At 49.1% G+C, this 26,743-nt stretch overlaps 1 protein-coding gene across 8 annotated transcripts in view; it reads right to left on the reverse strand.

The window, feature by feature from the left end:
- The window catches only part of DNPEP (aspartyl aminopeptidase), a 1,185,204-nt gene that overhangs the window by 177,615 nt on the left and 980,846 nt on the right, over positions 1–26,743 (reverse strand). For all 8 annotated transcript variants that reach the window (XM_078679177.1, XM_078679176.1, XM_078679182.1 and 5 more), the window contains 2 exons: positions 18,060–18,143; positions 9,246–9,406 (listed from right to left, as the gene is read on the reverse strand). In XM_078679177.1, coding sequence (XP_078535303.1) covers positions 9,246–9,406; positions 18,060–18,143 — 245 coding nt within the window. The remainder of the gene's footprint in view (positions 1–9,245; positions 9,407–18,059; positions 18,144–26,743) is intronic.

Below are 26,743 nucleotides of genomic sequence, written 5' to 3' on the forward strand. Positions count from 1 at the left end.
GGCGGGCACTCTGAAGACAGAGAGGTGCTGCCTGTTTTGAAGATAAGCCGCTATGGCGGATAGATGTATCCGAATGGAAGTGTACGCTAGATTGCACTTGTAAAGATGCAACAGATAGCAGATGATGTTGGGGATAGATGCATCTAGCGGGTTGATGTCATTGGCTGTACAGTAAATGACAAAACGCTTCCACTTTGCAGCATAGCATGCTCTAGTAGTTGGCTTCCTTGCCTCCTTGATGATGTTCATGCATTCCGGAGGTAGGTTAAGGTATCCAAACTCTAGGACTTCAGGAGCCAGATCGCCAGGTTGAGCTGTTGCGGATCTGGATGCTGAATTTCTCCATGGTTCTGCGTCAAAAGACTGGGCGTGAGGCGCAGTCTTTGATGCGGCACCACTGAGAGTTCGAGGAACGTGGTGTACCAAGCCTGGCGCGCCCACGTTGGAGCAACTAGGATGAGAGTCATCTCGTGCTGCCTTAGCTTTCTTGCGACCAGCGGTATTAGAGGGGCTGGCGGAAAAGCGTACGCAAATTTGCCTGACCAGTTCATCCATATCGCATTCCCCTGCGACTGTGGGTGAGGGAACCTGGCGGCAAAGTGTCGGCATTTTGCGTTCTCTTTTGTGGCAAACAGGTCTATCTCCGGATGACCCCACTGCTGGAAGTACGGGTGGAGGACAGATGGGTGTAACTCCCACTCGTGCATTTGATGGCTGTACCTGCTGAGCAGATCCGCCATCTGATTGTCCTTTCCTGGGAGGTGTTCTGCCATGAGGAAAATGTTCCTCTGAATGGCCCACTTCCACATGCTCTGAGCCAGATGAGACAGCTGTGGCGAGTGGGTGCCTCCCTGCTTTTGAATGTAGTACATCGCAGTCATGTTGTCCGTCCGGACTAACACTACTTTGTTGCACAGATGTACAATGAAGGACTTGAGCGCCATGAAGATTGCCATCAGTTCCAGATAGTTGATGTGCATCTTCTGTTGCTGCGTCGTCCATAGTCCCTGCACTGTGTAAGTGAGCAGATGAGCTCCCCATCCCTGGAGAGATGCGTCCGTTGTCAGGACAATCTGCGGCACGGGCTCTTGGAACAGTCGGCCCTTGCAAAGGTTGTGTGGATTCCACCAATGCAGAGAGTCGTATGCCCGACTGGTAACCAACACTAGGTCTGTCAATTGTCCACGAGCCTGTGTCCACTGATTCGCTAAGCACTCCTGGAGCGGGCGCATATGTAGCCGTGCGTGAGGGACTATGAAGATGCAGGAGGCCATCATGCCTATCAACTGCATGAACACTCTTGCTGGAAGCGAGATTGCGGTCTGAACTTTTGGATCAGAGCCTGCATGCGGTCTATCCTGACTTGGTTTGGCTGAGCTATGGCCGTCAGGGTGTTGATTGTCGCACCTAGGAACTGCCGGACATGTGCCGGCTGAAGATGCGATTTTGGGTAGTTCAGGGAGAAACCCAGATCGTGAAGAAGGTGAATTGTAGCCGACATGTCTGCGGCGCACTGTTGCTCGGACTTGGCTTGCACGAGCCAGTCGTCCAGGTAGGGGTAGACATGGATGTTCTGCCTCCTGAGGTGCGCCGCTACTGTCGCCAGAACCTTGGTGAACACCCTCGGGGCTGTGGTGACTCCGAAGGGTAGGACCTTGAACTGGTAGTGCCTGCCTTGAATAGTGAACCTGAGGTATTTCCTGTGTGACGGGTGTAGTGGAATGTGGAAATAAGCATCCTTGAGATCTAAGGTTGCTAAGAAGTCTCCCTGGTTTAGCAAGGGAAGAATCTGTTGCAGTGTAAGCATGTGGAAATGTTCTGATAGTATGTACAGGTTGAGGGGACGTAGATCTAGAATGGGTCTGAGAGATCCGTCCTTCTTTGGAATAAGGAAGTACAGGGAATATACCCCTGTGCCTTCCTCTCCCACCGGCACGAGCTCGATTGCTCCCTTTTGCAGCATCACCACTACTTCCTGCTGCAATAAGAGCAAGTGCTCTGCGGACATAGGCCTTTGCCTTGGCGGGATGTTGGGTGGAGTGGACCTCAATTCTAGGCAATAACCATACTGGACTAGTTGTCGCACCCACCTGTCTGTGGTGATGTTTCTCCAGACGGGCAGGAACTGCTGCAGTCTCCCCCCGACAGGTGTTAGGTGGTCGGGGGGCAGTGACAGAGAGTCACTGTTTGCTTGGAGTAGAGGAGCGGGAGCTGTTGTTTCCTCTGCCGCGACCTCTGTTGCTGTTATTTCTGTAACCTCCCTTGTTCTGTTTTGTGAACGAGGATTGTGCCCCACCTTTAGAGAACTGGGATTGTTGACCCATTTGTCCTCTGGTGACTCCACGTGCACCTGAGCGACGAAAATTGCTGCCACGAAACTGTTGTGACTGCAGGGCCCCCATGGACTTAGCAGTTTCTGTGTCCTTCTTTATTTTCTCTAGGGTGGTGTCAACATCTGGACCAAACAGACTATCAGGATTGACTGGCTGATTAAGGATTGTTGTCTGAATATCCGGTTTGAACCCTGAGATGCGGAGCCACGCTTGTCGTCTCAGCATAACGCTAGTGTTGATAGCCCTAGCAGCTGTGTCCGCAGCGTCAAGTGCACACTTGATGGCTGCGTTTGAGATTAGCTTTCCTTCCTCAATGAGCAGTTGGGTGGCCTCTTGGAACTGTGGAGGCAGGTGTTGTACAACCTGTTCTAGGGTGTCGTAGTGCGCCCTATCGTAACGCGCCAAGAGTGCCTGTGTATTGGCGATGCGCCAAAAGTTTGATGCCTGTGCAGCTACTCTTTTGCCCCCTGCCTCTAGCACTTTGGACTCCTTATCCGGGGGAGGAGCTTCAACCGTTGTCTGGGAGTTGGCGCGTTTCCTGGCATTGGCGACCACAAGAGAGTCCAGTGGCAATTGTCCCCGGATGTATGCGGGGTCAGCAGGTGCAGGTCTGTACTTTTTTTCAATGCGAGGGTTGACCACTCTCGCTCTTGTAGGCTCCTTAAATATGTCCCCAGCATGCTTGAGGACTCCTTTAAGCATAGGCAGTGTCTTTACTGTCCTTTCAGAGACTGAAAAAGTGTCGAAAAGGAAGTCTTCCTCAACCGGGTCGGCATGCATGTCCACATCATGATTGGCTGCCGCCCTTTCAAGTAGTGCATGAAAACCTGCTGAATCCTCAGTCGGGGATGCACGTGCATTAAAAAGCTGCGGGTCCTGCCCCACACCTTGGGTGTTCTGGTCACCAGTGTCATCATATGAATCCGGTATAGAATCCGGTTCATTGATAGGAAAATTGTACTGCTCGTCCTCATCATACCCCTCACCCGCAGAGTGTTCTGGGGAGGGAGTAGGGCTCCGTCTCGGAGGAGGCTGGATCGGTTCCGTGAGGCCTGAGGCGTCAAGGGGCACCCTCTTCTTCTTTAGTGGGATGACATAGGAGTCCACTGGCTCCGAAGTGATTTTCCTCTTATAGAGGGTCAGTATGCCTGTGTCAGCGTCGATGAAATGCTCTGAATCGTCCTCTGATTCGAGTACCCGACGTGGAAGCGTGCCAGTCGGTGAAGAAATCACCTGTTTCGGTGCCGATTTGGTTGAAAATGCCTTCGGCGCCTCCTTCGGCGGCAAAATAAAGAGAAGCTTCCCAGAAGGCTTTGCTGGAGTGTCTTTTCGCGGCTGCGGCGATGGGATCGGAGCCGACGGGGCAAAGGCCTTCTCCCTGATTCTTTGCAGTGATTCGGCTATGGGGGACGCCTCACTCACAGTTTTTGTCGGCGCCGACGAGGATGGTCTGATCTTTCCCTCGGATCCGACGTCCTTGTGGGCCTTGTGCGCTTTGGGCGCGGATACTGGCTTTACCGCCTCCGATTCCTGTGTTCGGGGCGCAGACTTCTTTCCGTGTGCTTGCGTAGCCTCCTTGGATCCGACTTTGGCGGGCTTGGACGGCGTCGCAGCCGCTGACCCGCGCCGACCATCTTTCTCGGAGGACCCCTCCTCTGGCGACGGTTTCGATTTTGCAGCATCGGAATCGACGGACTTCTTCGACTTCTGCGGACCGGAGGTCGACGGAGTCGATGGGGTAGCGGGCACCGTTGTTTTCACCGGCACGGCAGCCATCTTAGGGACACTCGAGTCCTTAAGTTTCAGTTTCGTTTTCGGGTCGGCCATTTTAGGTGTGGTCGATCCCGATGGTTTCGGTTTCGAAACAGTCTGCTCAGCAAGTAAGTCCGTGGCCGGGCCTGAAGGCGGGGCTGTGGCTTGCGGCAACGGGTCTTGGGTAAGGCCGACAGGCGATCCCGTGTCCCGGTCGGTATCCTCGTAACCTTCGGGGCAGAGCTCGTCCCCCGAGCTGTCTGCCGCGGCCCCATAAATTTCATCGTCGTCTCCTACCTCGTCGACGTATTCAAGGCCTTGACCCGCGACTCCGTCGTCGTTTCCCGGATCCGCCTCGACCTCCGTCTCGGGTGGGGAGATTTGGAGATGATGACCCTGGTCCTCTTCGTCCTGGTCGCCGAAGATGTTCTCCGGATCCGGGGCCGCTTGTTTAGCTTCCATGCGCACCGCGCGCCGAAGCTTGAGAGTCTTCTTTGAGCGGAACTGTGCACACAACTTGCACTTGCCGTCGTCGTGGTCAGGCGAAAGGCATTTGTTACACACGGGGTGTAGATCGATGTGTGGGTACTTGGACCCACAGAGCGGGCAGTACTTAAACGGGCTCCGCTCCATGTCCGAAAAGTATTGCAGTCGTGTCGCGATGAGAAGGCCTCAAAGTTCCGAGAGCGAAGAAAACTCCGCTTATTCCGGCTCCAAGAGACGGAAGACTCGAGACCGTGCACAGACAATACCGACGCAAGAAAATCGAGGCCTTTTGGCCGCTAAAAGTTAGTTTTTCTTGGTTCCGACAGTAAGACGTCGAGACCACATCCGAACCCAATGGCAGAAAAAAACAATCTGGGGATGGAGCCGATGCCCATGCGCACTGTAGTCCAGGGGAGGAGCCACCTATCTCAGGATACTTCGAAGACTCTTCCAGGACAACAATGTGCGATCATCCGAGCCCAACACTAGGCGGCGATCTAATGCTAAGATATGAATTTAGCAGCCCACATGCCTCGAACACCGGTTACCCACAATCAGGCGAGCAGACTGAATAGCAAAATCAGAATATGAAGCAATCCATGAGATGCTACATTGAGAAGAGCTTTCAGTTTCCAGTAAATTACAGGTGGGTTTTTAAGAACCTCATCATGATTCTGTGCAAACAGTTTGTACCACACCATACACCTGCTTGCAAGCTACCACATGTATTGGCAGTATCGGACTGTCCTTTTAAGATGAAGGGCGCCTTGGGACAGGAGAAACCAAATCTAGCGCCTCCTACAGCATGTACAACAAACATTAAGATAACTGAGGTCATCTGGTGACATGGACTGGATTTATAGGACACATATAACCTGCTGTGCATTATTCAAGGTTTGCGCCGTGATTCACTGGTACAATTGCAACCATGGCATGTGTGAATCCTGTAGCCGTGACGCCGGATCTTCTATTAACCACATCTTTGCACACAGCGTTAGGATAATAGTGTGGCAGAATGGTGAAACTCGTGATACGAGTGCAAGCCATAGCTGGGTGTGATGGCATTAGCATTATTCAGTATCACTAGTTCGGCATTTGTTCTCACTGTGGTCTCGCAGGCTATGAGTCGCTTTTCAGTGCAGGACTAGCAGTATCTTACGAATGATGGTCTGCACCACTAAAAACTCAGGAGGGTGTGGAAGGGATTTATTCCCAGCAACAATCTGTGCCTGTTGTACAGACACTTATCAATGGAAGCTCAGAGTTCGTCCACATCTCCTGATCCTCGCAGTGGAGCGACGGTTTAGGTGGTGGTGAAGTGGACGCAGCACAAGGCATATGTCCCGTCATTCACTGATGGGGAAGTTGAGATATATGGAACGTGCGCACCACTGCCCTGACTTTACACAGGTAGCAATATCTAGTTACTTTAGATTTTTGGCCTCAGTGCACACAACAAACATATGTTAACACCGCAAGTTTTAATAGTTGGGTGGACAATGCGCTCATGCAGTTGCCCCCTTTAGACTAGTCGTCTCCTCTAGGAAGAGACCATCTGCCCCTGGTTTTCCTCAGAACTTCGATCCAAGAAAAGTTTATGTAAAAAATTGGAGACAATCTTATGACCCTGCAGCCAAATTCACCAACATAATGGCCCTTAAAAACTTCCATAAATTCAAGCAAAGTACCATGCGGGACTACTTCACCCACAAGATTAAATCAGCGGAAAATTCAGCGAAAGCCCTAATTAAAATTGCTCAATGTTTCACTAAACCAGCAGCTCTTGATAGCACTGTGATTCCCTCCTCTTCCCTTTGCACGGGATTGTCAAACTTTTTTCAGACAAAATTCAAACTATCAGCGCTACTTTTCCATCCAATTTGACTCTGCCTGAGCATAACGCCACTCCGGAGCCTATGACTAAATTCCGCCCTCTTTTTCTAGAGGCTTCTTTAAAAACCTATCATAATGTAAATCTGGTTCACCAGGGGATCCTTGCCCGGCCCAGTTTTATAATCTTCGGACCCCCTGTTTTAATGCCTCCCTGAACCACATTTGGAACTCTTCTTTAAAGTTCAGGCATTTTTCCAGCAGCATGGAAACATGCATTCTACTCCCCATACTCAAAACACCGGATGCTGAGCCTACAGAGTATAAAAACTTTAGGCCCATCTCGCTTCTACCTGCTCTGGAAAAAACCTAGAACTAATAGTCCAAAGCCAACTATCAGAATTCTTGGAATCTAACAATCGATTCCACGACTCCCAATCCGGCTATAATACGGGGACCGAACTTGCGGCCCGTCCGATTCTCCTAGAGACATTAAAACAACTGGGAATTCAGGGCACTGCCCTTGCTTGAATCCGGTCCTTTCTAGAGAACCGGACACAACAAGTTTTTCTACGTCCCTTCGTCTCTCTTCAGAAGCCCCTTGTTTGTGGGGTTCCCCAGGGATCAGCACGGAGTCCTCTCCTTTTCAATATATGCCTCTCCCCTCTTGCAGCCTTGGTTGAATCCCTGGGGGTGACGGTGATCTCCTGCCCTGACGATACCCAGCTTCTGTTTTCTTTTACAGAACAATCGGAGGCTGCTTTTAGCAACTTTAGAAGCTCTCTAAGTCACATCTCAGTTTGGATGACACAACATTGTCTAAAGCTGAACTCGGAGAAAACTGAGGTACTTTTCTTCAACCAACAGGCCTCTCCACCCTCTAAGCTCTGGTGGCCTCAACAATCTCACTTCCTTCCGATGGACTGCAGGAGGACGGTGGTTCATGCCTACTTACATCCCATCTGGACTATGCCAATGGCCTTTACCTGGGTCTCCTTGCATATCTGATGCGCAGAATGCAAATGATACAGAATTCAAATGATATAATATGCAGCGGCTACACTGATTTGCAAGGTGCCTTATCGTCACTCCATCACGCCCCACCTGAGAAGCCTCCATTGGCTGCCCGTCATAAGGAGAATAGAATTCAAGGAACTCACCCTGGCTTACAGAGCAACCAGGGGTCGAAGCCCGGCCTACTTGAGAGTCAGACTATAACACTACAATCATGACCAGGCCTTGAGATCTAACCACCTACAGCTCCTCACCACTCCCCGCTATCACAAGGCGAGGGTTGGCGGTAGAGCTTACACAGTTAGGACCACTAAACTGTGGAATGCCATGCTGCTTCTGCTCCGCCTGACCGAACCAGAACCTGCTTTCAGGCGAGCTCTAAAAACCTTGCTCTTCAACAGTCATTAAGCTGATGTGTGCCCTGTGTTATTCAACGGACTTTGCGCCGGGACACCTCGTTGGAGTTTCAAAGTAAATATATAAAACACTGATAGTCCATTGTGACAATAAATGAGATACAAAGCTGGGCTCTGTGGTCTGAAGGGGTACACCATGTGCACCCTTCCTTCTCTAGGCAGGACTACTGTCACAATTTAGGCGCTCTTATGTGTAGACTACATCTCCCAGAATGCCTGCTTTGTAGTCTGTTTGTTTCCTTCGCTCTTACTTCCCCTCTGTTTCCTATATCCGTTCTCTGAAGGCAGCGCTCGGTGCTTGTCACCTGATTGCCTACCTGACGCTGAGTTGATGGAGAACGAGGAATCTGGAGCACTTTGATATCATAGACGCTTGGGAGCCGCGCTGAGGTTCAGCGCGGGAGAACGCTGTGTGTCAATTCAGAGATCGCGTAATTGACCCCTAGTGACCTGAAGAGCCGCGCTGAAAATCCAGCGAGGGAGAGTTCTGGGGAGCGTTATTGTGATAGCAGTGAAAGCGCCCCTTTTGACACAGTGTCGCGCTGGGGAGCTGCTCTGACAGTATTGAGACAGCCAGTCTTTGGTAGTGGAACTTTGCCTATTGCTGAATACACATGAAACCCTAGAGCTGTTGAGAGGCTCGGATTAAGTACTGTACCATTATTTGGAATTCAAGAAGTATTGTTTCCAGACAAGTCCTCGAGGCTTTTGGACTCATAGAACAGGCGGAAGAGACGTCGTGTTTTGAGCTAAGTAGCTTCATCTTACCCTGATTAAGACTTACTCCAAGTTTCAAGGACTCTTGGGGGAGAGCTTGTGTTTCTTTTGACTTTTACTTTATTTTTGCCTTTTTACACTGAGATCTTTTCTATGGGAGATTGTGGCAGCATATTGCAGTAAGTAATTCTCACATCCATATACTTGGTAACTGCATACATTATACCGGAGTGTATTTATGTGTGTTCTTTGTATTCTTATGCAGGAACCCGCATGCAGACCTAACGTATGGTACCTCTCCTGTCGCCAGGCATTGTAGATGGTTTCTGGCTGCCAGTCCTTTATGTTTTATTTCTCCACTTTTCCCCTTCCCTGGGTGAGGTCCTCATAGGAGAGTTGTAAATATATATGAACTCACTTGGGGTGCCACTCCTAGGGAGGAGTGAAATCAGCTACTACATCGCTCCTGCTGTATCTGATTATTAAGGTTAGTCAATCTGCAACTAATTGTGACAACTACTCTCAGCTCACAAGGCTGCAGAGGACAGGCAGTGGAAGCAGCACCTTCTTCTACCTGTGGCACAAAAGCCTGTCGCTATCACCTGCACAATTGCCCACATCCTCCTCTGCCCTGCCCTCGCCCTCTCAGTAGTGATAAGCAGCCCGCTCCGCAATGGAATACTCCAGTCTTACTCACGTGTAGTTGGGGTGCGCGGCATGTGCCATGTCCGCACTGATCATGTAAGACTTTGGGACGGACTCCTCAAAGGCGGTCAGATTCTGCGGAGTGGATGAGATGCGGCGAAGGATCAGTTCGGTCAGCAGCGACTCTGCCCCCTGGGCACTGCCAGAGCCCACCTGAAAAGGAACAGACGAGGTTCAATGAAAGGACAAGCCAATCCTTGTGACAGAATGGACACCAGTGCCAAATGCTGGCCCACAGAGTAGGTCATGTCCACACCGCCAATGTGGAAATGCATGTATGTTTGTTCAAAATAGTGATCGACTGTGGATGTTGCTTCATGACATTGCATGTAGGTCTTCACCAACAGGAAGGTGTAAAACTAGGCAGGACAACATCATGCCATTGTATGTAGGTCAACAAAAGCAAAAGGAACAAATGATGGGCAGAATGCTGAACAATGCAAACATTCACCCGCAGTCACAAAGATCTGGGTTTAATCCATCGTTCTTTTGCTCACCACCCCACTCCAGTTTGGACCCAGCCATATGCACATCAGTCTTGACCCTGCTCCTCATAGGAGCAGTCCAGCCCAAACTGCCAGGCCCGGTCGCCTCAGGACTGGAAACTAGCATCCTGCGACTGGTTTCAGGGTATCACCGCTCATCAGCCAGGCTGATTTGCATATGGCTGGGTCTAAACTAGAATGGCATGGGGAGCAAACAAAAATATGGATTTAGGCTCAGATCTCTGTACTGGGGTGAATGTTTGGCATTGTTCTGCATTCTGTCCATCAATTGTTCTTTTTGCATTGGTCATCTCGAGTGGGAAGGGTATGCCCAGACGTGGCACCCGTGCTCTCCAAGCCACGGGAGTCAAGCTAGCCTGGCTGATAATGGGTAATACCCCGAAACCAGTCCCAGGATGCTTGTTTCTGACATTGTTCAGCATTCTGTCCATCGATTGTTCTTTTTGCAACTGTATGTAGGTGTTCACCAACAGGAAGGTGTACAAATAGGGACGCCAACATTCTGCACTCATTTGTGGGATTTGAAAATATCCAGAGGTGCTTGCGCAAAGCACAAGCCTAACTGCTATATGCAATCGTGTTACAATGTGGTGCTGCATTTGTGTCAGGAATGAATGAAGTTCACGATTTAGTAATTTAGTTGTACGCCTAAAGTGCAAACAACATTTGGAGGCATGCTGTGAGAACGAATATTGAATATGCTACTTACCAGTATGCATCTGTTCTTGGCATGTAGGGCTGCTGACATTCATATCTATAGCATAGATCGCCGCCTAGTGTTGGGTCCGGATGATTGCACATTGTTGTCCTGGAAGAGTCTTAGAAGTAGCACGAGATAGGTGGCTCCTCCCCTGGACTACAGTGCGCATGGGCATCGACTCCATCCCCAGATTGTTTTTAGCCATTGTGGCGAAGATGGAGTGTAACAGTGTGAGCGATGGCCATGCTAAGAGTAAGTGTAAATTCTGCAGCCGCTACAGGCGCCGGGGAGGAGGGTAGGCGATATGAATGTCAGCAGCCCTACATGCCAAGAACAGATGCATACTGATAAGTAGCATATTCAGTTCGAGGCATGTGGGCTGCTGAATTCATATCTATAGCATAGAATATATAGCAGTCCCTCCATTAGCGGCGGCCACCTGTGCCAGCTGCAGATGCTTGAAAAAGTGTCTTCAGAACAGCCTGCCCTACAGCTGCTTGGAGTGCACATCTACACAGTAGTGTTTCGTAAATGTGTGTGGGGTAGACCATGTGGCTGCTCTACAAATGTCTTCTAAAGGGATATTTCCAAGGAAAGCCATGGAGGCCCCCAACTTACGGGTGGAGTGGGCCCTGGGGGGGACCGTTAAATTGCGCTTAGCCTTTTGATAGCAAATCTGAATGCACTTAACGATCCACCTGGCTATACCCGCTTTGGAAATGGGGTTGCCTTTGTGCTGGGCAGAAAAGGCAACAAAGAGTTGTTTCGTCTTCCTAAAATCTTTGGTCCTATCAATGTAGTACATCAAAGCTCGTTTGACGTCAAGAGTGTGAAGCACTCTTTCGGCTACTGTCTCTGGGTTTTGAAAGAACACAGGCAGCTCAATAGTTTGATTGACATGGAACTGTGAAACCACCTTAGGAAGAAATTTAGGGTTAGTGCGCCGCACCACCCGGTTGGAGTGAATCTGTATGAATGGTACTTGTACAGTGAGCGCCTGGAGCTCACTAACACGTCGCAGTGACGTAATGGCTATAAGGAAAGCCACTTTCCATGTTAAGAACTGAACTTCGCATGAATGTAGAGGCTCAAAAGGTGGACCCATCAGTCGGGTGAGTACCACATTAAGATTCCATTCAGGAGCAGGTGGGGTCCTGGGAGGAATGACTCGTTTGAGCCCCTCCAGAAAAGCTTTAATGGCAGGCACTCGGAAAAGGGAGAGATGCTGCCTGTTTTGGAGATAAGCCGCTATGGCGGATAAATGTATCCGAATGGAAGCATATGCCAGATTGCATTTGTAAAGATGCAACAGATAACAGATGATGTTGTGCGTGGACGTGTCACGTGGGTCAATGTCGTGGTCCACGCAATAAAGGACAAACGGCTTCCATTTTGCTGCGTAGCATGCTCTGGTGGTGGACTTTCTTGCCTCCCGTATGATATCCATGCAGTCCGGAGGTAAGTTGAGGTAGCCAAACTCTAAGACTTCAGGAGCCAGATCGCCAGGTTGAGCTGTTGCGGATCTGGGTGCTGAATGTCGCCATGGCTCTGCGTCAAAAGTCTGGGTGTGAGGTGCAGCCTTTGATGCGGTACCACGGAAAGTTCTAGAAACGTGGTGTACCATGGTTGGCGGGCCCACGTTGGAGCAACCAGGATGAGCGTCATCGAGTGTTGCTTTAGCTTTCGTGCCACCAGCGGTATTAGAGGTGCTGGGGGAAAAGCGTACGCAAATTTGCCTGACCAGTTCATCCATATCGCATTTATTTATTTATTATTTAAATTTATTAAGCGCGAACAGCTACCCGCAAAGGGTTTCTCGGCGCTAAACAGGCAGGTACCATTACATCTCCGTCTAAACTGCAAGGGAATTACTGATTAAAAAGCCAGGTTTTAGTAGCTCTGCGAAATTTCACAAAATTCGTTTCAGTTCGTATGTGAAATGGCAGGGAGTTCCACAAAGTCGGACCAAGCAGAGCGAAAGATCTTCCTCCCATTCTGGTTAGCCTAATTTTAGGCACTACAAAATAGGCCAAGTGGGAAGATCTCAGGTTCCGGGAGGGGACATGAGTATGAACAAGGGATTTAAGATAGTGGGGGGCCTGGTCCGTTTTGATTTTAAACATGTAGGTAAGTGTCTTAAACTTAATACGGCTATCTATTTTGAACCAATGAAGATTACGTAGGGGACCTGAAATATGGCTAGAGCGAGGTAGTTTACACAATAATCTCGACGCTGCATTGCCCTGCGACTGTGGGTGCGGGAACCTGGCGGCAAAGCTTTGGCATTTGGCGTTTTCCCTCGTGGCGAACAGGTCTATCTCTGGATGACCCCACTGCTGAAAGTACGGGAGGAGCACTGATGGATGTATTTCCCACTCGTGCATCTGGTGGCTGTACCTGCTGAGCAGGTCCGCCATCTGATTGTCCTTGCCCGGGAGGTGTTCCGCCATGAGGAAGATGTTCCTCTGAATGGCCCACTTCCACATGCTCTGAGCTAGATGAGACAACTGTGGAGAGTGTGTACCTTCCTGCTTCTGAATGTAGTACATGGCGGTCATGTTGTCCGTCCGGATCAACACGACTTTGTTGCACAGATGTATCTTGAATGCTTTCATTGCCATCAGCTCTAGGTGGTTGATGTGCATCTTCTTTTGCTGTGACGTCCATAGTCCCTGCACTGTGTAGTGGAGTACATGAGCCCCCCATCCCTGGAGAGATGTGTCCGTTGTTAGGATGATTTGTGGCACAGGCTCCTGGAACGGTCGTCCCTTGCAAAGGTTGTGTGGAGTCCACCAATGCAGACAGTTGTATGCACGACCGGTCACCAACACTAGGTCTTTCAACTGTCCGTGAGCCTGAGTCCACTGACGTGCTAAGCACTCCTGAAGCGGACGCATATGTTGTCTCGCGTGCGGGACTATGAAAATGCAGGAGGCCATCATGCCTATCAACTGCAGGAACACCCGGGCTTGAAGCGAGTGTTGTGGTCTGAATTTTTGGATCTGCAATTGAATGCTGTTGATCCTCAGTGAATTTGGCTGTGCTGTGGCTGCCAGAGTGTTTATTGTTGCGCCTAGATACTGCCGCACATGGGCGGGCTAAAGGTGTGACTTCGGATAATTCAGTGAGAATCCCAGATTGTGAAAAAGGTGAATGGTGTGGGACATGTTGGCAGCGCACTGCTGTGCCGACTTTGCTTGGAGAAGCCAATCGTCCAGGTAAGGTTAGACGTGAACGTTTTGTCTCCGGAGGTGCGCAGCCACTGTCACCAGGCATTTTGTGAACACCCTGGGCGCTGTGGTCACTGCGAAAGGGAGGACCTTGAATTGGTAATGCTGATTCTGAATGGTGAATCTGAGGTATTTTCTGTGTGACGGATGTAGTGGAATGTGAAAATATGCGTCTTTTAGATCGAATGTTGCGAGGAAATCCCCCTGATTGAGCAACGGAAGAACCTGCTGCAACGTGAGCATATGAAAGTGTTCTGAGAGAATGTACTGGTTTAGGGGCCTGAGGTCTAGTATGGGACGCAGGGACCCATCTTTCTTTGGGATCAAGAAGTACAGGGAGTACACTCCCGAGCCTCTTTGTTCCACTGGAACGAGCTCGATTGCCCCTTTTTGCAGCATGACGAGCACCTCTTGCTGCAATAAGTGCAAATGCTCTGTTGACATAGGACGGTGCTTTGGGGGGATGTTGGGTGGAGTGGATGTCAACTCCAGACAATAACCGTACTGAATACGTTTTCTGACCCACCTGTCTGTGGTGATGGATTTCCAGACTGGCAGGAACTGTTGGAGTCTCCCCCCGACAGGTGTTGTATGGTCGGGGGGCAGTGACAAGGCGTCACTGTTTGTTGGCGGCGGAGGATCGGGAGTTGTTGTTTCCACGACCTCTGCCCTTGGTGCTGTTGCCACGATAACCGCCTCTACTCTGCTTGTTGTAAGAGGTTTGTGCACCACTTTTAGTGTACTGTGTTTGCTGGGACATCTGGCCTCTGGAAACACCTCTATTGCTTGAGCGACGAAAAGTACTACCCCTGAACTGCTGTGACTGGAGAGCCCCCATAGACTTCGCAGTCTCGGTGTCTTTTTTGATTTTTTCCAGGGTGGTGTCCACCTCAGGTCCAAATAAGTGATCAGGGTTTTACAGGCTGATTGAGAATGGTGGTCTGTATCTCTGGTTTGAATCCGGAGATTATGAGCCAGGCCTGACGCCGCAACATTACACTGGTGTTAATGGCCCTGGCCGCGGTGTCCGCTGCGTCCAGTGCACACTTGATAGAAGCATTTGAGATGAGTTTCCCTTCTTGAATGAGCATCTCTGCTGCCTCCTTATACTCATCTGGCAAGTGTTGTAACAGGGTCTCAAGTGTATCATAGTGTGCCCTGTCATATCTGGCCAAGAGCGCCTGTGTGTTAGAAATACGCCAGATATTGGCCGCTTGAGCCGCCACCCTCTTCCCTGATGCCTCTAACACCTTAGATTCCTTGTCAGGGGGAGGAGCATCAACAGTAGTCTGTGAATTTGCCCTCTTCCGGGCATTTGAAACAACCAGGGAGTCCAACGGCAACTGGCCCTTGATGTAGGTAGGGTCCCCAGGCGCCGGCTTGTACTTTTTTTCAATTCTGGGGTTTATAACCCTGGCACGTGTGGGTTCTTTAAAAATGTCCGCAGCATGTTTCAAGACACCCTTCAGCATTGGCAGAGTCTTGACAGTCTTTTCAGAGGTGGAAAAGGTATCAAACAGAAAATCCACTTCAACAGGGTCAGCATGTAGCTGGACGTCGTGATTTTTAGCTGCCCTCTCAATTAATGCATTAAATGCCGCAGAATCCTCAGTAGGGGAGGTTTTGACAGTATATATTTGAGTGTCCGGGGCAGTGTGCGGATCCCCCGGGTCCCCAGCATCTGCCCATGTGTCATGGTGATCCTCCGGATCAGTGTCGGCAGGGTAGTTGTACTCCTCATCGTCCCCCTCCCCAGCCTCCACATCTGAGTAAGTGGGCGAGATTGGAGCAGTGTCCTGAGCACGTGGAGTAATCAGTTCCACAAGAACAGGGGAATCCGTGGAAGCCTTTTTCCTCTTCAAAGGAATTGTGTAGGACTCCATAGGCTGTGCCGGTGTGATCTTTCGCTTGTAGATGGAAAGTTTACCGGTGTCGGCGTCGATAAATTGTTCCGACTGCTCCTCCAGTAGAGGTTGACGGTGCTTTGTGCCGACGACTGCAGGGTTAGGCTTCGGCCCCATGGACACCTTCATGGACGCGTCGACGACCGTCCTGGGCGCGAACGCCTTCGGCGCCACTTTCGGTGGCAGCGTGAACTGGATCGGCGCCGTCGACTTTTGCGGCTTGGCTGCGGGCTTCGGGGTGGAAGTATCCTTCGGATCGACCGCGGAAGCCTTGTCCTTGATGCGTTGCAACGAGTCCGACACCTGCTTTGTGAAGGATGCGGACGGTTTCGTCGACCCGACAGGAGTTCTCGATCCACCACCACGTGCAGACTCGAGGGCGACAGTGCTTCTGGCCTTTTCGGGCCGATGTGCAGGATCGACAGCTTTCGGAGCTCCGAGGCCTTTGTCAGTGTCGACGGCCTTCGGCGCCAACGGTTTCGGGTCGGCGGCCTTGACAAGCGGTTTTGATGGCCCAGTCTTCGGTTCGACGCCCATGCGCGACTTCACCGGTTCGACCACCTTCTTAGGCTTCGACTGCACCGACAGGTGTGAAGACGTGGAGCCGACCAAGGCGACAGACGCTTTTGGTTTCGACGGCGTCTCAACCACTTTCTGTTTTGTCGAGTCCGAAGCTTTCACTTTCGGTTTGACCAATGGCGGCTCCGTAGAAGTGTCCGTAGCCGGGCCCGGAGGCGAGACCGTGGATCCAGGTGCAAGATCTTGGGTAAGGCCATGTGGCGATCCCTCGACCTGAGCCTTAGTTATTGTTCGAACGGGGCATAGCTCTGCACCTGAGCTATCTTCCATGGCCCCATAGGCCTCATTGTAGTCTCCTACCTCGTCGACGACGTCGTCTGTGTCGAACATTTCGACGTCTGCGTCGTAGTTGGAGTCGATCTCTGCCGCTGGAGTCGAAATCGGCTCTCGATCTTCTCCCCCTCGAAAATGTTCACCGGGTCAGGGGCCGTCTGCTGGGCCTCCTGGCGCGCCACGCGCCGAAGTCGAATCGTCTTCTTGGAGCGAAAACGAGAACAAGCCATACAGTTGGCTTCGTCGTGATCCGGCGACAGGCACTTGTTGCACACCGGGTGGACATCGATGTGGGGATACTTCGAGTTGCACACGGGGCATCTCTTGAACGGGCTCCGTTCCATGATGTGTCGTAGAATAAGTCTGGCTGCGTTGACCGGGCCTCGAGCACCGAAGAGCCACGCGACTCCTCTGGATGTCCGACTCGGGAACTGAGCCGGAACAGAGCTGGGCACCGAACGCAAGACAATACTGATGCTATAGGAAGGCCTTTGGGCCGAAAAGAAAGTTTCTCTCGATTCCGAACTTGAGTGATCAAATATGCATCCGAACCCAATGGCGGAAAAAACAATCTGGGGATGGAGTCGATGCCCATGCGCACTGTAGTCCAGGGGAGGAGCCACCTATCTCGTGATACTTCGAAGACTCTTCCAGGACAACAATGTGCAATCATCCGGACCCAACACTAGGCGGAGATCTATTCTATAGATATGAATTCAGCAGCCCACATGCCTCGAACCTGCCTTTACTTCCCATACCTCCATGTGGTCACGGAGGACCGGTGAAGAGGAGATGGGCTCACACCTAGCGTTAGCACCATCATTAGAAGGTTACTCATAATAGTGCATTTGGACAGAACACCCAGCCAGTCTGCAGAGGATGCAGAAGAGCAAAATGGCACCTGCATGTCGTAAATCTCATCTCCTGATATTGTGCCCATCGGTCCAGGAGCAATGCATGCATGAATGTGTGGGAACTTCCTCTGTGCTTGGGCTGCGCCGCAGGTGAATAAGTCCCGAGAGATGAGTGTATATCAAATGTACACCACATCTGGAAGACACTCTAATACAACAAGTTTCCACGAAAGAGGTATGGTTTGAGGTGCATGAGCGTGTGTGATAGGTAGGTATCTGCTTTCCTAGATGTGAGTACAGACACGTGCCTGGTGTTAGGGCTGTCAGTGTGTATTTTGGAGAGGAAAAGGTGTGTGTAGTGGAAGCTGTATTGGAGGTGAGCACGAAATGCTTGCACGAATATCCCCTACACTCCAGATGTGCGTGTGATAACTTGTGCTCTTTCTTCCATCCGCTGGCCCTCAGTGTGACCAACCACAGCACAACCAATGCACGCCTTAAGGACATCCTGCTTTTTAACGCAAGAGAGTAAAGCTGTGGACGCACAGAGCAGCAGATATCAGACTCCTCCTACCGCTGCCCTCATTGACCCATGGTCAGGCAGCAGGAATACTGCCAATGCCCTCAGTGCCCTGGCATGCGTGCAGTGCCAGTCTGTGCCCAGAGGATGGTACTCAGTTCCAGACATGGTGACGATAAAGTTACCACTTCAAACCCGGTTGGGTGCCAAGTACCTGCTGTGCTACAAGTCCAAACTCACCTCTTCGTTGTCGTAGAGGGTAATCATTCGGACATTGGGGTCGCTGGACAGAGAGGTGGGAGGGTCACAGGACTGGATAAGAGCCTGCAAAGTCAAAAGAGGAGACGTGCCAATAGTTACCTACTTTTTCATTTTTTGTTAATAAGTTTTAATGGCACCACTACAAAAAAGCCTTTAGATATAAGATAAAAAAACACAACAGAACTGACGCAATAATTTTGTAATTTTTTAAAATTCGTTTTAGTTCATGAGTAAACAAAAAACAAAGAATACATTCAGCTTATCAACCAAAATCAACCATCAAACGTGACATTGAGCAATCGCTGTTGAATTACATTTAGTTCCATAAAGGAATAATTGACATTTAAATATGGAAGTAAAGATGAGTAAAAAGGCTGAATTTATTTAGTGTTCATTATTTCACAAGTATATCTTTTCCTCCTATCGAATGCACGATTAAAACAGGCCCAAAACCAAGTAATCACTGACTTTAGTGGGAAACTAAATAGCCTACGGCCGGGTGCCTCCCTATCATGGGGCTGTCGCGTATCTAGGTATGATGTTTATTGTAAACAGAGGTTACTCTTAATAGGCCATCTGTGACTCGCAGAAAATAAAACCTAGAGATGTTCGCCTGTGCCTGGGGACTTCAGGGCGGGCTGCACAAGTTCAACCCGAAAGCTGACTTGGAGACCAGAAAGGAGCCTAATCACATTTTGCGTGACCTTGCACCTGCCTCTAAAGGAGATATGGTAAATTAGGATTACAGGTAAGGAAAATGCTACTTACCAGTATGCATCTGTTCTTGGCATGTACAGCTGCAGATTTACACACTATGCATAGATAGTGAGACCCTTGGATGGTCCCACCAGGTTGACTTACTGGCATTGAAGCACTTGCAGATAGGAGGAGCATTGCTTAAAGAACACAAAAGCTCCTTTTCTAGGCCCATGTTGCCCCTAACTAAAATCTATGGCATGAAAGTTTTACCATCAGTTCTATATGGAGCTGAGCTCTGGGGCTATAGCAACCTTGAACCCCTGAAGGTTGCCCAAAATAAATTTTTAAGGTTAGCCACTGGCCTCCCGCGGCTTCCGCTCTTGTTTGACCTTGGGTGCCAGCCGGTGGAGGACATGGCCGGATTGCGTCCATTGGCGTTTTGGCGGCGCCTATGGACTACGCCAGAGCTCCAGCTGTATGCTGGAGCATGTTTAGAGGTTAAAGATCTCCCAGGCTCCTCTAACATTGGCTGGTTCAAGGCTTTAAGAACCACCCTGTGTGATATGGGCTATGGAGATCTTTGGTCAAATCCTGCCAATGCAACCTTTCCCTCAAAAAGGGATTTAAAGTTGCACTATTGGGAATGGGTGGCAACCAAAAGACAGTCTGGTCTAACTCACAGTAACCTTACTGGCACTTTTTTGCTATGAAAGATGTCCCCAGCTTCGAAAACTACTGGGAAATAATAATTAAGCCCTTGGACCGCAAACTTTTTCATCAATTTAGGTGCGGTTCTTTGCCCATAAGGGAATTCACTAAAAAATGGGGTAAGGGAGGCCCGGGAAATTGTCCAAGCTGCTATGGACAGGAAGAGAATATTGATCATTTTCTTTTTGTCTGTCCGTTGTATGCTGCCCCTAGAGCAAAGTGGCTAAGCCCAGTTTGTAGGAATCTGGGAACTCGCTCAGCAGCAAATACTAGTAGGATACTAAAGACTGACCTATCACCTTTAATTGTAATAGGAGTTGCTAAATTTATTGGGTGGGCTTGGATCCTCAGAGCCAGATATATTAATCTGTTATAGGTTATACCGTTAAGTTTTTAGTACTGTTAGTGGTTATGTGTAATTGTGGATCTCTTAACTGCCCTAGGATTATTGCCAAGGTCACTTGATATAGGATTTATTGTAAATTTCTTTTAATGTATTTCAACGTTGTCTAACACTAGTGATTTAATATAGTCTTACTGTATTTATACTTACAGTATCTATTTTATGGAATGTACATGTATTTTTAGAAATTTGTTTTCGTGTACATGTCTTTTATGATTTAATTATCGAATAAAGACTTCTTGAAATTGAAATTGCATAGATCGCCCTCTGGTGTTGGGCCCGGATGTTTGCAGTTGTTTTTGTCTTGGTGAAGTCTTTGGAAGTCACGAGATAGGTGACTCCTCCTGTAGACAATAGTGCGCATGGACATCGACTCCATCTTCAGATTGTTTTTTCGACAAGAAGGAAAATGATGGAGTTTTGTGAGAACACAAAGATGTCCATGTAGGTTGTATCTAAATAAGATAATACTGGAACAGATAAAGGTAACCAGGGAGGTGGGTGGGCGTGTGTGCGAACATGGAGTTCTTCATGCCAAGAACAGATGCATACTGGTAAGTAGCCTTTTCCGTTCGAGGCATATGAGCTGCAGATATCACATTATGCATAGATTGTATAGCAGCACCCATTCCTTAGCGGCGACCACCAGTATCTGTTGCAGTTGTTTGAAGGAATATGCTACTTACCAGTATGCATCTGTTCTTGGCATGTAGGGCTGCTGACATTCATATCTGTGCATAGATCGCCGCCTAGTGTTGGGTCCGGATGATTGCACATTGTTGTCCTGGAAGAGTCTTCGAAGTATCACGAGATAGGTGGCTCCTCCCTCGGATTATAGTGCGTATGGGCATCCTCTCCATCCTCAGATTGTTTTTCGCCATTGTGGCAGAGATGGAGTATAGTACATTAAGAGATGGCCATGCAAAGAGTGAATGCTGCAGCTGCGACAGGCACCGGGGAGGCGGGTGGGCGATATGAATGTCAGCAGCCCTACATGCCAAGAACAGATGCATACTGGTAAGTAGCATATTCCGTTCGAGGCATGTGGGCTGCTGAATTCATATCTGTGCATAGAATGTATAGCAGTTTCTCCCCTAGTGGTGGCTGCCTGTGTCAGCTGCAGCAGTCTGAAACAGAGTTTTGAGAACAGCCTGTCCTACAGCAGCTTGCTGTTTGGAATGTACATCTACACAATAGTGTTTGGTAAATGTATGTATGGTTGACCATGTGGCTGCTCTACAAATTTCGTGTAAAGGAATATTTCCTAGGAAAGCCATGGATGCCCCTAGTTTGCGTGTGGAATGCGCCCTAGGGGGAACTGTTAATGTGCGTTTTGCTTTTAAATAACATATCTGAATGCACTTAAAGATCCATCTGGCTATACCCGACTTTGAAATAGGGTTGCCTTTGTGTTGTGGTGAGAAAGCAACAAACAACTGTTTTGTCTTTCGGAATGCCTTAGTTCTATCTATATAGTATAGCAGAGCTCTTTTGACATCTAGAGTATGCAAGGCCCTTTCGGCTACTGTCTGTGGGTTCTGAAAGAACACTGGCAGTTCTATAGTTTGATTTATATGGAAATGGGATACCACCTTTGGCATGAATTTAGGGTTTGTTCTGAGAACTACTCTATTTGCATGTACTTGAATGAATGGCTCTTGAATAGTTAGGGCTTGGAGCGCACTAACTCTTCGAAGTGAAGTTATGGCAATAAGGAAAGCCACTTTCCAAGTGAGAAATTGCAGTTCGCATGAGTGTAGTGGTTCAAAAGGTGGTCCCATAAGTCTGGTTAAAACGATGTTTAGATTCCAGACTGGTGAAGGTGGGTGTTTTGGGGGAGTCACTTGTTTGAGTCCCTCCATAAATGCTTTAATTGCTGGCACTCTAAACAGTGAAAGGTGTTGCCTGTTTTGGAGATATGCTGCTAACGCAGCTAAATGTATTCGTATGGATGAGAAGGCTAAATTGCAGTGTTGTAGGTGCAATAGATAGCAAATGATGTGTTGTGTAGAAGCATCTAAAGGGTTTATGTTGTTGTTACTGCAGTAAATGACGAAACGTTTCCACTTAGCTGCATAACATGCTCTGGTAGTGGGTCTTCTTGCCTCTTTGATAATATTCATGCAGTCTGGAGGCAAGTTGAGGTATCCAAACTCTAGGATTTCAGGAGCCAGATCGCTAGGTTCAGCTGTTGCGGGTCTGGGTGTTGGATTTCGCCACGGCTCTGAGTTAGAAGACTGGGTGTGAGTCGCAGTCTTTGATGAGGCACCACTGACAGTTCTAGGAATGTTGTGTACCACGGTTGCCTTGCCCACGTGGGACAACTAGGATTAGCGTTAGCGAGTGTTGGCGCATTTTGCGTGCTACTAGCGGTATTAATGGAGCTGGGGGAAAAGCGTACGCAAATTTGCCTGACCAGTTCATCCATATCGCATTGCCTTGCGACTGCGGATGTGGGAACCTGGCGGCAAAGTACTGGCATTTTGTGTTTTCGCTTGTGGCAAACAGATCTATCTCCGGTTGTCCCCACTGCTGGAAGAATGGTTGGAGCACATTGTGGTGAATCTCCCATTTGTGCATCTGTTGACTGTGCCTGCTGAGCAGGTCGGCTATCTGATTGTCCTTGCCTGGGAGATGTTCTGCCATGAGAAACATGTTCCTCTGAATGGCCCATTTCCACACACTCTGAGCTAGGTGCGATAGCTGTGGGGAGTGTGTTCCTCCCTGTTTTTGAATGTAATACATAGCTGTCATGTTGTCCGTCCGGATCAACACGGTCTTGTTGCATAAGTGTTTCTTGAACGCTTTTAGGGCTAGGAAGACCGCCGTCAACTCTAGTAGGTTGATGTGCAACTTTTTCTGTTGCGGAGTCCATATTCCCTGGACTGTGTAATGCAGGACATGGGCTCCCCAGCCTAGCAGGGATGCGTCCGCTGTTATCACTACTTGTGGGACAGGCTCCTGGAACAGTCATCCTTTGCAAAGGTTTTGTGGATTCCAACAATGCAGAGAGTTGCATGCTCGACTGGTCACCAACACTAGGTCCTTTAATTGTCCCTGAGCCTGGTTCCACTGCCTTGCTAGGCACTCTTGTAGCGGACGCATGTGCAGTCTTGCATGAGGGACTATGAAAATGCATGAGGCCATCATGCCTATTAGTTGCATAAACACTCGAGCTGGCAATGAGTGTTGTGGTTTAAACCTTTGGATTAACGCTTGCATTCCGTTAATCCGTGCTGAGTTTGGATATGCTTTTGCTGCTAGTGTATCTACTGTGGCTCCCAGGTACTGTTGTACATGGGAGGGTTGTAGGCGTGACTTTGGGTAGTTCAGCGAGAAACCTAGACTGTGCAGGAGATGAATAGTCTTTGACATGTGGCTGGCACATTGCTGGGACGTCCAGATATGGGTACACGTGAATGTGTTGTCTCCCGAGATGCGCCGCCACTGTCGCTAGGCATTTTGTGAACACCCGCCGAGCTGTTGTTACACCGAATGGTAGGACTTTGAACTGGTAGTGTTGTCCTTGAATTGTAAACCTGAGATACTTTCTGTGAGGAGGGTGTATTGGTATATGAAAGTATGCGTCTTTGAGGTCCAGAGTTGCTAGGAAGTCTCCCTGTCGCAGCAGAGGTAAGACTTGTTAAAGAGTGAGCATGTGAAAGTGCTCTGATAAAATGTAGTGGTTGAGGGGCCTGAGATCCAATATTGGTCTGAGAGACCTGTCCTTTTTGGGAATGAGGAAGTATAGTGAGTATACTCCTGTTCCTTGGTGTTTGAATGGGACTGGTTCTATGGCCCCCGTTTGCAGCATACTGATGACCTCTTGCTGCAATAACGTTATATGTTCCTGTGACATTGGGCGGTGTACGGGTGGTATGTTGGGTGGTGTGGATGTTAGCTCTAGCCAATAGCCATGTTGGATAATTTGCCTGACCCATTTGTCTGTAGTGATGTTTAGCCAGACAGGTAGGAACTGTTGTACTCTTCCCCCGACCGGTGTTGTATGGTCTGGGGGTAGTGCCAAAAAGTCACTGTTTGGTGTTAGTGGAGGATCCATTGGCATTGCCTCCATGACCTGTGCCTTTGTTATTATTTCCTCTGTATCCACCACGATTTGTGTTTTTGTTGTGTGTGGATTGCGTGTTACTTTTGTATGTGGAAGATTGCTGCGATGTGTTACCTCGCGCTCCTTCTCTATAGCTGGAGCGACGAAAGGAGCCTCCGTGTTGTTGGGACTGAAGAGCTCCCATGGACTTAGCAGTCTCCTTGCCCTTTTTCATTTTGTCCAGAATTGAGTCAACTGCTGGACCAAACAAAAAATCTGGGTTTATAGGCTGGTTAAGAATTGTAGCCTGGACTTCATTTTTGAATCCAGATATGCGCAGCCATGCGTGTCTCCTAAGCAGTACGCTTGTGTTGATAGATCTGGCAGCTGTGTCTGCCGCGTCTAGAGCACACTTAATGGAGGCATTGGTGATGAGCTTTCCCTCCTTTATAAGTTCATCTGCCTGCTGTTTGTAAGGCTCAGGTAAGTGTTGGAGAAGTTCTTCTAGTGTGTCATAGTGCACCCTGTCATATCTGGCCAGCAAGGCCGGAGTATTGGCTATTCTCCAAGAGTTTGCTGCTTGAGCCGCTACTCTTTTGCCTGATGCTTCCAAAATCTTGGACTCCTTATCAGGAGGAGGAGCCTCTCCAGTAGTTTGTGAATTAGCATGCTTTCGTGCGTTGGATACCACCAATGAATCCAAGGGCAGTTGTCCCTTGATGTAAGTAGGGTCTACTGGTGCCGCCCTATACTTCTTCTCTATTCTAGGGTTGATGACACGTGCCCTAGCAGTGTCTTTAAATATGTCATTTGCGTGCTTTAGGACACCCTTTAACATGGGGAGTGTTTTGACACTTCTTTCTGATGTCGCTAGTGTATCAAATAGAAAGTCTTCTTCTACAGCATCTGAATGCATGTTTACCTTATGGTAGTTTGCTGCTCTATCTAGTAAAGAGTTAAAAGCCACTGTGTCTTCTGTGGGTGATGGTTTTGCTGGGTATACAGTAGGGTCTGTAATGGGTAGAGCCCCCTCAAAGTCTGGCTCCCCCCCCCCTCCCCATGGTTGTGAATTGGGGTCTACATATGGGTTTTGGGGATATCCAAATCCCACATCTGCGTCCTGATCTTCATCTGGGTTGTAGTCAGAGCGTGCAGGTGAGTATGGGGCATATGGAGTAGTAGGCATAGCTGGAGAGAGAGGTTGGAAAAGAATAGGAGAGGTTGCACAGTCTCTCTTCTTTTTTAGTGGAATTTTAGAAAAGTCTTCAGCTGGCACTGGTCTTTTCTTTTTTGTATACACAGTCACTTTCCCAGTGTTTGGATCAATATATAGCTTGGACTGATCTTCTGTGGAGGGGTCTGGATGTATGATCTCCTCTTCCACCGTTTTTAGCCTTGGCGTCGTAGTCTTTTGTTTGACCTTCTTCGGTTCGATGCCTTTATTCGGATCGACCGCTTTCGGTGCCTGTATTGTTTTTTGCGTTTTTTCGACAGGTTTTGTCGGTCCGACGTCTTTTACAGGTTTCACCACTTTTTTCGGACCGAGCGGTTTTGTCGGTACGAGAACGTCTTTAGGCTGTAGAGGTGTCCTTAAAGCCTGCGGCTTCGGCTCGGTGCCCCTCTTCGGATCGATGGTCTTCGACTCGACCGCCTTTGTTTGGTGTGCCTTAGGTTTCGCGTTCGGTTCGACGACCGCCTTGGGCGTAGCCTGTTTGCCGTTGTCGACAGGCTTCTTTTCTTTTTCGACAGTCGAACTCGATTTGGTCGATTCGACGGCCTTTGGCTTCGAAGGTTTATATGTAATGGTCGCCTTAGGCTCGGCGCCCTTTTGTTTTATCACCTTCGGTTCGCCGACGTTCGGTCCGAAGACTGTCGTGTCGATGAGTTTCGGTTTCGATTGAACCGGCCTCGCATTACGTGTCTCAGAAGGATCTTCTTGTATGTTCTTAGCCGGGCGGTATGGCAGGGCTATAGAACCAGTATTTTGATCTTGGCTAAGACCTGTTGGCGATGCCTCGACCTGTCTCTCTGATATTGGTGTAGTGTCTGTATGGGGCGGTGTACTCACGGTTCGCCCCTCGTCATCGGAGTCGTCTTCGACAGCTACGATGTCTTAATAGTATTTATCAACATCGACGATTTGTTTTTCCTCGTCGATATAATATTCAGAGTCGTGCTCGGAGTATTGATCTTCCTCTCGATCCTAGTCTTCGGCGTCAACTAGGTCTTCCTCATCGTCGAAGATATTCTCAGGCTCCGGTGCCGACCTCTGCATTTCTTGCCATGCCGCTCGCCGGTTCCGGATTGTCTTTTTGGATCGGAACTAGGCACAAGCTAGGCAATTATCTTCATGATGATCTGGAGATAAACATTTGTTGCACACTGGATGCTTATCTGTGTGCGGGAACTTTGAGTTGCACTGCGGGCAGTATTTGAATGGACTTCGTTCCATCGATCGTCGGTCCACGTGGCGCCGAGAAGGCCTAACGGCTCGAATCGACGACCGGAGTGCAAGCAAAGGGTGATGAAAGCTTATCGGTACCGAGCGAAACAATACCGACGAATCCGAAGGCCTTTTGGCCTTTCTGAAAAGTTTCTTTCGATTCCGAACTTGGAGTTATGGAAAGTACATCCGAACCCAATGGCGGAAAAAAACAATCTGAGGATGGAGAGGATGCCCATGCGCACTGTAATCCGAGGGAGGAGCCACCTATCTCGTGATACTTCGAAGACTCTTCAGGACAACAATGTGCAATCATCCGGACCCAACACTAGGCGGCGATCTATGCACAGATATGAATTCAT

Source organism: Lissotriton helveticus, chromosome 3_1 (assembly GCF_964261635.1).
Source record: "Lissotriton helveticus chromosome 3_1, aLisHel1.1, whole genome shotgun sequence".
Lineage (NCBI taxonomy): Eukaryota > Metazoa > Chordata > Amphibia > Caudata > Salamandridae > Lissotriton > Lissotriton helveticus.